At 34.5% G+C, this 12,147-nt stretch overlaps 1 protein-coding gene across 1 annotated transcript in view; it reads right to left on the minus strand.

Moving 5' to 3' along the window:
- The window catches only part of LIPI (lipase I), a 66,303-nt gene that overhangs the window by 26,481 nt on the left and 27,675 nt on the right, over positions 1-12,147 (minus strand). The window contains exons 6-8 of the mRNA XM_036850717.1: positions 11,477-11,539; positions 9,675-9,779; positions 3,614-3,725 (exon numbers count right to left, since the gene is read on the minus strand). Of these exons, the coding sequence (XP_036706612.1) occupies positions 3,614-3,725; positions 9,675-9,779; positions 11,477-11,539 (280 nt within the window). The remainder of the gene's footprint in view (positions 1-3,613; positions 3,726-9,674; positions 9,780-11,476; positions 11,540-12,147) is intronic.

The raw sequence follows: 12,147 nt of genomic DNA on the forward strand, positions 1-12,147 counted from the left end.
TGCTGTTCATCATTGTTTGTTTGCTCTTTCATTCTTCTAGGTCCTTGTTTAACTTTTTTTTTATTTTCTCCATTCTATTTCCAAGATTTTGGATCATCTTTCCTATCATTACTCTGAATTCCTTTTCAGGTAGACTGCCTACTTCCTCTTCATTTGTTTGGTCTGGTGGGTTTTTACCTTGCTCCTTCATCTGCTGTGTAGTTCTCTGCCTTCTCATTTTGTTTAACTTACTGTGTTTGGGGTCTCCTTTTTGCAGGCTGCATGTTTGTAGTTCCTGTTGTTTTTGGTGTCTGCCCCCAGTGGGTGAGGTTGGTTCAGTGGCTTGTGTAGGCTTCCTGGTAGCGGGGACTGCTTGTGTTCTGGTGGGTGAGGCTGGATCTTGTCTTTCTAGTGAGCAGGGCCGTGTCTGGTGGTGTGTTTTGGGGTGTCTCTGAACTTAGTATGATTATAGGCAGGCTCCCTGCTAATGGGTGGGGTTGTGTTCTTGTCTTGCTAGTTGTTTGGCATGGGGCCTCCAGCACTGCAGCTTGCTGGCCATTGGGTGGAGCTGGATCTTAGCATTGAGTCAGAGATCTCTGGGAGAGGTCTCCCCAATTGATATTACGTGGGGCCGGGAGGTCTCTGGTGGTCCAATGTCCTGAACTCGGCTCTCCCACCTCAGAGGCTCAGGTCTGACACCAGGCTGGAGCACCAAGACCCTGTCAGCCACATGGCCAGGTACATGGGCCCTGTCAGCCACATGGCCAGGTACGTGGGGATTTTCTTGCCTTTTGGCAAGTCTGAGGTCTTCTGCCAGTGTTCAGTAGGTGTTCTGTAGGAGTTGTTCCACATGTAGATGTATTTTTGATGTATTTGTGGGGAGGAAGGTGATCTCCACATCTTACTCCTCTACCATCTTGCAGGTCCCCCCCATCCTCTCTTTGACTCCTACATCTAATCTATCCCATGTGCCTGCTGACTGTCTGTGAAATATCCTGAATCTGCTTTGAATCCATCCTAATCCTCATTTTTCCATTTCCACTGTAAACACTTTATCTCAGGGCACCATTGTTTCTGGTCTTTATTCTTGCAACAGCATCCTGTCTTTTCCCTCTCCAATCCACTGTGGTTAAATTGTTTTTCCAAAATTATAATCCAGTCCTGGCTCCAACCAGACTGCCCCAGTGCAAACACTTCATTGGTTTTCTCTTGCCCAGTGAATAAAATAGAAATCCTTGAACATGTCCTACAAGTTCTAATTCCTCCAAAATCTAAGTGTTTAAAAACCTCTCTCATCATTCTCTTCCTTTCCCTGCCTCTATTCTCAGACATAATAAACTTCCTTCAGCTCCCAAAATGGACTATACTTTCTCCTGCTTCAGGAGTTTTGCCTTTGTTGGCCCCTCTGCCCAGAATGCAGCAGAGCGACTAACTCCTGCTCCTCATTTTGGTCTCAACTAATATAAAAAGGCCTTAGAGAAAGTTTTAGTGACCCCACTATTTCACATTCCCTATTTTATGTTCCCGTACATACTATAATTTTCCTCAAGACATTTTTCACAGACAGATTTTTATTTACATATTTTTATAATTATTTGTTTTATATCCCTCATTAGACTGTAAATTTAATGAGGGTAGGATCATGTCTGTTTTTCTCATCATAGTATATTCAGCACCTAGTACAGTGCCTAGCTCAATATAGATATTCATTAAAAATTGTTTGGAAACAGGAATGATGAACATCATCATTTTATTTGTATTATGTATTTGCAAACTGCTCACTAGACAAAAATTATGAAAGGACAGAAATCTAATTTTCCCTAAATTTTTTCCTTAATTTCTAGTACAGTTCAAGAAATTTTATTGAATCATTAAATTGGCTCCTCTCCATGTATCTCCTAGCTCAGTAAATGGCACCATAATTCAAATAGTCGCCAAGCTTAAAACTCAAAGTCACTCCAGATTGGTTTTTTTCCCTTCACTTTCACATGTTTAATTAATCACAAAAACAAATCTACTGTAAATCCTAAAAACCCACTTCCACTGACTCGATCCAAGCCTCCATTATCTTTCATATAAATTATTACAATAGCAACCACTCTGGACTTGTTCCACACTAATCTCCCCATTACTCATCCATCTGGGGAGTCATTCTATCCTGAATACACAATATTGACACTCTCTGTTTAAAATCCTATATTGGCATATTAATATATTTGGCATCATATTATGATGTGTAAGTGATTTTTAGTGACACAGAAAAAATGATCACACTATCGCATTCAGTATAAAAATCAGAATGCAGAACACATTTGCAAAATGATCCTAATATTGCTAAGTAAAAAAATAATGCAGGCATGTGCAGGGGCATGTAAAAGAAGAAGAAAGAGGAGGAAAAGGAAGAGATGAAGGTGGAAGCGAAGGAGAAGGAAGAGGAGGGGGAGGAAGAAGAAGAGGAATGTTTATAAACCAAATAGTAATGTGAATATCCCTGGACAATATAATTATAGATTATTCTCACTTTCTACTGTATAATATAACACATTTTCTACAGCAAAAAAAATTCCTATTCTAATTTTGAAAAGGGAAATAAAAGATCATTTAAAAGTCTCTGACTTCCCTGGCATCTAAAAGGGTTAAAATCCTAAAGCATGATTAAATTTATTAGCAAAGAATTATTAATAGAAACACAAGAAAGCCATTGGCCAGGCTTAGATGGGTAGATTTACCATGCGTATGGGTTTTATATTTTACATTGTTCATGAAAAATGCACTAATCAAGTGTTTGAATAAAAATGCATCAGTATTTCATGGTGTTCTGCATAGAACATGATTCTTGTAAAGGAAAGCAAGACTCACAATTTGTTTCCCTTCTGAACAAGTTTGAAACAACTGCTCTAGGACTGCAATCTGTGCTATTAATGAACTCACGTACTTTCCTATCCATGCCTTTGAAAGCACCATCTCCCATTCCCTGACTGCAATACCACCCTTTCAAATGCTTCCTTGCTTCTTTCTCTGTACTCCCATAGCATATAAGTGTTCTGCTACTATAAAACTTATTACTCAGAGCTGTAATTATGCATTAGTCTCCTCCAGGATTCTGTGACCTCCTTGAGCACAGTAACATTACTATTTTAGTTTGGATCCCCATCATTTGGTGAAATGCCTGAATACGTTTGGTTGGTTCTGAATAACACTCGTTGAATACATGAATTCAAAAGCTAACAAAGCATGTGTCTGATAAGAATAAGTGATGAATCATACGTATATGTGTGCATGGGTATATACATATATACACAATTCTAAGCAGTTTAAAGTAATAAACTGTTATGGGGTGATATTATTAGTTATTACAACACATTCTATCAGTGTTCAAAATTAGGTGGAAAGTTTCTTCTCTTCTTCTAACTCTTGTAGTAGCTAGATGTATCACATGAACAAGTTATTTCGTTTCTTTCATATTCGGCATCTCCCTCCATAGAATGAATGAATTAGAATATGACACCAGAGATCCATTTAATATTTAACAGTTTAAGACTCACTGCATAGAAAATTTATACTATTTAGATTATCCTCCAAAAGCTCGAGAAAACATATTTTATAAAACAAAAAGATACTAAATTATACTTACTTATAGAGCCTTGGCTCTTCAACCATTCCAAGTTGGTTTAATAATTTAAATGTAATATAGCCATCCTTCATCGTTTTATCCAGAACAGTTATACTGAGAACAAAATAATAGGCTACAAAACAAAAATATGGAATGCAATTCATGTTATTTTTTAACTTTGTTTTGGTGCAGATATGCATGTAAATATATATTTATGTAATCTAGGCATATATAATATCTGCAAATAATATTGAGAGGCACTCATTTTGTACATAAGTAATATATTTTACCTCTTGTTAATCTTTTTTTAATATTTATTTATTCGGCTGTGCCGGGTCTTGGTTGTGGCACGTGGCCTGTGGGATCTTTAGTTGTGGTTTGCGAACTCTTAGTTCCTTGACCAGGGATCGAACCAGGCCCCCTGCATTGGGAGCATGTAGTCTTAGCCACTGGACTATCAGGGAAATTCCCTCTTGTTAATTTTTAACTAGTCTTGAAAAAGGAATAAAAGCTTGCCAGACAGTCATGGGTATGGTGAAAAGTTGGTCAAATAATTAGTAAATACTAACTTGTCTGCAAATCGAAAAATATCAGAATTTAGGTCAATTAAACAATTTTTCTCTATCAATAGCACATCTAAGGTAAATATGATAAGGTTCCTTAATTATCTGATTAATAGTCCTAGCTAAATTTGCTTGACAAATATAATTCCCAATTTCACTGGTTGTTTCGGAATGACTGTAAAATTAGACAGTCCTATATAGAGTGAGCTTATAGTAGTTCTTTTTCAAAATGCCCATACAAAAAAATTGATATATCTTTCAGAGGCAAAGATGCTGAACTCATCCCTATACCCGATATTGTCTGGGCTACACAGAAAGTTCTTACTCTCCGTGAATTTTCCCAATATTATGCAAAACTCTTGGAAGACAATGTATATAAACAGAACATGGGATAGATGAACTTTTCTTGTGAAATACATATGTACTAAAATTGTGCATGCTAGCTGTTAAATGTTGCTACTAAACAGCCCAGAGTAACTTCCTGCCTATGCCAGATGCTTAGTACTACCTCAAATAAGTTAATGGATTTATAATTGACCCTCATCAACTGCTAACACAAAAGACATAAAGGAACACTTCTTACTTTGAAGTGACTGCCCAGCTTTAGATAAAATACTTTGGTCCCCTCACCCAAAAAAGTGGGTGCTCATACTTGCTCAGATGATTCCTGGCAGTATGATATATTGAGATGTTACATAATAAGCCTGCCTCCTGCTACAAACGTATAGAAATTATGGGTGTAAATTGAAAACACGACCAAGCTCAGATGAAGGAAGAGAAAATATCAGGAGACAGCAATGAAGAGAAATTAAAGGCAAGGCTTAAGAAGAACTGAAGCCCTGGATCTGCATGGGACTTGAGAACTGGGTGTAGCATGGAGACAAAGGATGAAGTGTCAATTTCCATGCTACAGCAGGAGACAACACTAAGTGATGGAGCTACAGTGAAAAACCTTGCACAGTCAGGGACCTTAGCTCTCTGCTTTGTCATTGAAAGAGAAACTTGAAAAATTCTTCCTATTGGTTGTGTATGGGTCTTAAGTGGAAAAATAAATTCCTTAAGACTAAATAAAACTCCAGGTAACACAGAATTTAAATTTACAAGTCCCCATTGGTTAAGGACCTCCAAAAATTTACATGAAAAATCCTCCAGTATTATGGTACCTAAATTCTGGAAAAAACAAAATCCAACTTGTTCTGAAGGGAGAATTTTGAAGAAGAGCAGACTGATGAGAGTTTTCTGTTAAAATGTGACATGAATCTTTATTTTGAAATAACACAAATATTTTTTCTTTAATAGAGATTTGAACTGACCACTGAGACTAGAAAATAACAACAAATCATGCATAAATTAATAGATGGATAAATAAATACATATATACATACATAAGTTTAACCAGAAGAAAAATATAGATTATCTGCAGGGAACAATTAGACTGCTAATAAATGAAAAAAAAATTATCTTAAAATGAGAGAATTAATATCTTCAAAGTACTCAATGAAAAAACTCTCAATGTAGAATTCTATTCTGGACTAAATTTACATTCCAGAATAAGAAAAAGATAAGGACATTTTCAAGGAAACAAACAAACAAACTGAGAGACATTACTTAGTGAAAAGTCATTAAGGATCTATTTTAGCAAGATAGAAATTAAATCCCAAAGGAAGGAGTTGGGAAGGGAGGAAAGGACAAGATAAAATGTAGAAAACTGAAATTGGTAAATATAAGTGAGCATTTGATTAATGATAATATTCATAATAATTGTTTATTGTTAAATAAGTGAAATAAAATACTACTGAATATAATATTGAGGATAGAAAAGAAGACACAATATTCGAAGGCTCTATGAGACAAATTGTTGTTGCGACAAAATCTGATAAAATAGTCTGTGAGGCAAAAAATAATGCATTTTTATTTATGAAGCAAAAAAAAGGAGCAAAGGAAAGCAAATCACCAGGAAAATATGATAATCCTGAAGCTTTATGTAGCTAAAACTCACAGCCTCAAAATACATAAAGCCAAAACCTAAACAATGTAACTCCTGCTAAAATAGAAGATTTAAACAGGACTCAAATTGTCACATAGAGAAAATGTCCAAGATGTGATTGAAAATTACCCATTATACCAAGAACAAAGAAAATCACAACTCTGGTGAGAAAAGACAATCGACTAATGCCAGCACTGAAATGAATCAGAGGCTGGGATGATCTGACAAGGACTTTAAAGGAACTGTCATAAAAATGCTTCAAAGTCAGAGTCTCTTGAAAAAAAATGAAGGAATAGAAAAATCTCAGCCAAGAAACAGAAGCTATAAAAGAAAATAAAGTAGACATTACATAAATGACAAATACCATAATGGATACAGAACTCACTGGATAGTCTCAATAGCAGAGTGGAAATGAAAGAGCATAGAAATCAGTGAACTGGAGAACAGATCGATCTGCCTGAAACTCAACCTGAAAACAGAGAAAACAGACTGAGAAAAAAAATGGACAGAACCTCAGGGACCTGTGGGAGTATAACAAAAGAATTATAATTAAACTTCAGAAAACTAGAAACAAAGAAAAATATCTTGAAAGCAGCCAAAGAGAAATGATGTGTTATCTACAGGAGAACACCAAATTGAGTTACAACGGATTTCTCATCTGAAACCACAGAAGCCAAAAGGAAGTGACACAGCATTTTTCAAGTGCTAAAAGAAGGAACTCAGCTCTAAATCTTATACCCAGAAAAACTATCCTTTGAGAATAAAGGAGAAATAAAAGACATTCTCAGACAAAGAAAAACTTAAAGGATTTCTCTTTAACAGACCCATTCTTAAATATTGTAAGAAGGAACACAGAGGAATTGATGAAATAAATAATCTTGGAGTATCAGAAACAAAAGGTAATAATAGGAAGAGAAGAAATATGGGTGCGTACAATAAATTATCCTTATCCTTGTGAATTTATACATCATATTTGATACTTGAAATAAAAATTATCACATGATCCGATACTCAAGACGATATATAGAAGTGGAGAATGTAAAATAACCTAAATGGAAGTGAAGTTCCCACATTTCACTTGACGTGGTAAATGTTGATACCAGTAAACTGTGAAAAGTCACATATGCATATTATAATTGTGGTAGACCTCCCCAAATATGTCCGTGTCCTAATCTCTGGAACCTGTGAATATGTTACCTGAAATGGCAAAGGATAATTAAGATCTCAAATGGAATTAAGGTTGCTAATCAGCTGCCCTTGAAATAGAGAGATTATCTTGAATTATCCAAGTGGGCCCAATGCAGTCCCAAAGATTGTAATCACAAACCCTTAAAGGTAGAAGAGGAAGACAGAAGAAGAGAATCAGAAAAAGAGATGTGATACAGAAGAAAGGTCAAATTGATTATTTCTTCTTTATTCTTCTTGGCAATGATTATTTTAGATATTCTAAGGTATGTACTTTTCAATATAAATTTAAAACAAGGTTGTCTATGTTTAAAGGAACACACAGAACTATAAAACTGTTAGACAAAAATTTGGGGTGAAAATCTTCAGGACCTAGGGCTCAGCAAAGAGTTCTTAGATACCGAAAGCATAGTCCATGAAAGGAAAACATGATAAATTAGACCTCATCAAAAGTAAACACTTTTGCCCTTGTGAAAGCCCTTGTGAAGAAGATGAAAAGACAGTCAAGTTTCAGACTGGGAAAAAATAATTGCAAACCAAATCTTCAACAAGGAAACAAGGACTACTATCAAAAATATATAAAGAATCCTCAAAACTCAACAGTTAAAAAAAATCCAATTGGAAAATGAGCAAAAGATACAAACACACATTTCATCAAAGAGGATATACAGAGAAGATACACAGTCTCATAAGCCATTAGGGCAACAAAGATTAATACCTCAACAAGGCATCACTATATACCTATCAGGAAGGATAATTTTTTAAAATAATGACAACACCAAATGCTAGTAAGAAATCACTCATTAGGTCACTCATACTTTGCTGCAGGTAATGCAAAATGGTCAGCCACACTGAAAAACACTTTCTCAATTTCTTATAAGGTTAAATATACAATTAACTTCTGACCTAGCATTTGTATTCCTGGGCCTTTCTAACAGAGAAATGATAACTTAAATTCACACAAAAACTTTTATACAAATATCCATAGCAGCAGTAATCATAATAGCCAAATCTAAACACGTGCCTAATGTCCTACAAGAGACGAGTGATTAAACAAACTTCAGTACATACATACTGTGGAATACTACTCAGCAATATAACGGAATGAATTATTGATACATGCTGGATGAACCTCCAGAGAATCATGCTGACTTTAAAAAGGCCAATTAAAAGGTCACATAATGAACGATTCCCTTTATATAACATTTTCAAAATGACAAAATTTTAGGAGTATATTAATGGATGTCAGGGATTAGAAACAGCAGGACAAGAAGCTGGTATATACGGCTATAAAAGTGCCACCCAAGGGGTCTGGTAGTGATGGAACTGTCCAATGTCTTCACTGTGGTGATAGATACAAAGCCCTATATGATGATGAAGTTGTACAGAGCTAAACACACACACACACACCAGTGAGGAAATAAAATAAAATGGATGGATTGTAGCAATATCAATATCATGTGGTAATGATATTACATTTATTCTATAGTGTTACAAAATTATACCACAGAAGAAAACTGAATAAATTATACACAGGATCCCTCTGCATTATTTCTTATATCTGCATGTGAATCCAAATTTAATTCAATAAAAATTTTAGATTAAAAAATGGATGAGCCCAATTCTGGATGACAGGGCACATCACAAATGTTTAAAGAATATCTTAAAAATTGATAATAACTTTGACTGCAAAACATCTGCAATAACTGACCTAAAATATTTTAAAATAATAAGTCTATTTTAAATATTTATTCCCCAGTAACCAAGATCAATGGCAGTGACTGGAAACTTACTTCATAAGATTCTTCATATAATAGGATTTGCGTTTATTTATAAAGCACTTTAAGATCTTGCTCTCCAAATAGAATAATTTTACTTTTTTAAATAGCTCCTCATAAAACTAATTAGTTAATACATTTCTGAGATTCTCTTCTGTTCTTCAAATTTTTTCCTCTTGTCTAACTCTAAATATATTGGGAAGATTATTATTTACTTGCATATTTTTGCATTTATGTAATTTAGTTTCAGTTTCTGAAAGGGTGGTAATAGTGTAGATAGATGTCTTAAACTCTGTAAGCTGTTATATGCTGACATAACTCTAAACGTGGGAAGGATAATCATGGAAATTGGGGGTAAAAAAAGAAGATCTTGATTTTTTTGGAAGAATATTACCCAAAGCATATGCTCATTTTATTCAAAAATTAAGTCCTTATTTGAATTTGTATAACTGGCTCTAACAAAATTTAAAGTTCCTTGAAAGTACATTACGAGATTTGAATTTTGAATAAAAATATGAATTAGTATATAAAACTAATCATTGGTTCATTTGTTAAAAATGTTAACTTACTACAGAATGGATTTCTGCCAACAGTATCCAAAAACACAGTGGTCCTGAGAGTTCTGTTCTCTATTCTCTCTTTTAAAACATCTTTCCATAGCTCAGTTTGATAACCTGAGATTTGAGAAATAGAATATTAGTAATTGGACTTTCATCAAATAGCATACAAAAATATCAAATCACTAAAAGAACTAAAGGATCAATGTATTATAATAATAATTATAATTTATGAATTTTTATAATTTAAAAATCATTTTTCAAATAATTTCACATTCTATTTATTTCAACTACAATAACAACTCTTACATTCAAGATTCACAAATAAATCTACTCCCTGGAAACCTTACCAGAGCTTTGCATACGCCATATAGTTAAAGTCCATTTGTATAAGTTTTTACTATTACAAATGCAGAATTTTACTTGAAACTCTTTTCAGTGAATTCAGCAGAATAAATTGATTAGATAAAACTTGAACACAGAATTTAGCTCCATGAGCACAGCCTTCAATTATCCTATATACACATTCATACAGATACAGTACGCATATGTATACATTATATATACAATGTATATATTATAGATAGCATCTATGTACACTATATATTGTATGTATAATATATATTTCAGATACAAACAATATTCGTACATACAGAATATATAATATGTACACACACACACATATTTAATATGCTTCCTACTTCATGTATGTGTCTATTTCTACACTGCTACCTCCGAATTTGAAATTTGAATGCAGTAGAAAGAATACTGAATTGAAAATTCAGAGATTTAACTCCAGTTTTCACTTGTGCACTTCAGCAATCCATATGTTCACACGGGGTCACAATTTCCTCATTTATATAGAAAAGCAACGGGACCAGAAAAGCACTCCCCAACATGAGGCCTGAAGAAAACTAACCCCACAAGATATTTTGTGGACAGAAGGGGTCTATGAGGAAATAAGTCATGCAAAACCTGCATATTGCCTGCCTCTTCTAGCAATTCTCTAGTACGTTAGTATAAACCTCCTGTGAAAGAAAACCGCAGGAGGCTGTTTAATTCAGCCTTTGTAATTGCTACCCATTTCATTGAGGTTACTTGACTTTGGAAACGTTTCTGGTAGAGCCTATCATGATACTGATCAGATGTCTACATGCCCATGACATGCTTGGGGTCTGGTATTGTCTTTGGCAAACCCGGAACAAACAGCCTCTGAGATTCTTTCCAGCTCTAACATTCTATTTTTTATATGGATTCTTTTTTTCTCTATAATTTCCCACTGGCAGGCTTTAGTTATCAAAAGTTGCAACACTTAACTGCTCTTAAGTTTATTGATTTCACATGCATGGTGTGAACCTTGCATGATTCATATCTACTTGCTAATAGCAAATGAAAAGCTAACCATGGTTCACACCTCTTCACTTGTTAAGACTTCCCATAAAAATACAAACTAACAAACAAACAAAACCCTCAGTACCACTAAGAATGCACAAGTTTCTTTCTTTAGTGGAAATATAGATGGATGCTAAATAGTGAGATCCTTTTGTGAATCAAGAACAAGGATCAACATGAGACCACCAAATGCGCCCACTACATGGAGCACAGAAAGGAGGTTGACCAAGTTCCTCTCACTAAGAATCTGAAAAATATTTAGTAGGAAATAAACTATTTTCTCTGTTCCTCAGAAAATTTTTCCATAAAATGTTAATAGCATATTCACAAGTAAGTATGAAAGCTTCCAGCAGAAAATACTGACACAGTTACGTTGTTCATTTTCCACAAAGAAGTACAGTAATTATGACAATCTCTCTTACCTAGTTTAGGACATGATTTTTCCTTAAAGTCGGCACAATCCACACATGAACCAGTCTTGTAATCTTTGTATGAATGACAAGGAAATGAAATAAAATTGCAGCTTGTTTCCAAAGCTGCCATGAATAAGTAAACTGCTCTCTGGTGGTCGCATTTAATAAATTCAAGTCCTTAAGTGTTCAGAGTCAAGAAGTTAGATGTATTAAGCCAAGTTCAAGTAAGTTTGAAAAAAAAATTAAATATTAAGTTCTACCTAATGCTGTGCACTGTATGAATATCAAAGTGCTGACTACAATGCAGTTTTATCTCAGGCAACTAAACAAATGTTACCATTTAAAACTTAAATGTAATATGCCTTTTACATGAGATTTATTAGAAATTTTTCTGAAGTAATAACACAGCAAAATTGTTTAATTTCAATTATTCAACAAACTCTACACACAGTGCTACCATATTTAATAACTAGTGTACACATATCTCCCTTCTAAACTCCCACGCCTAACATTTCTATTCAGTGTCGGATATGACTATGAAACAAGGTGACATTAAAACTTTATCATCTCTTTCCTTTCCTAACTTCTCACATCCCTATCCCTTTAACCAAACTTCTCTAGTTGCAGTGGCCTTTAATGATGTGGTACTTGATTGGTTGCCACTGTAGACCTCAGAACAT

Source organism: Balaenoptera musculus, chromosome 4, assembly GCF_009873245.2.
Source record: "Balaenoptera musculus isolate JJ_BM4_2016_0621 chromosome 4, mBalMus1.pri.v3, whole genome shotgun sequence".
In the NCBI taxonomy this organism is placed as follows: domain Eukaryota; kingdom Metazoa; phylum Chordata; class Mammalia; order Artiodactyla; family Balaenopteridae; genus Balaenoptera; species Balaenoptera musculus.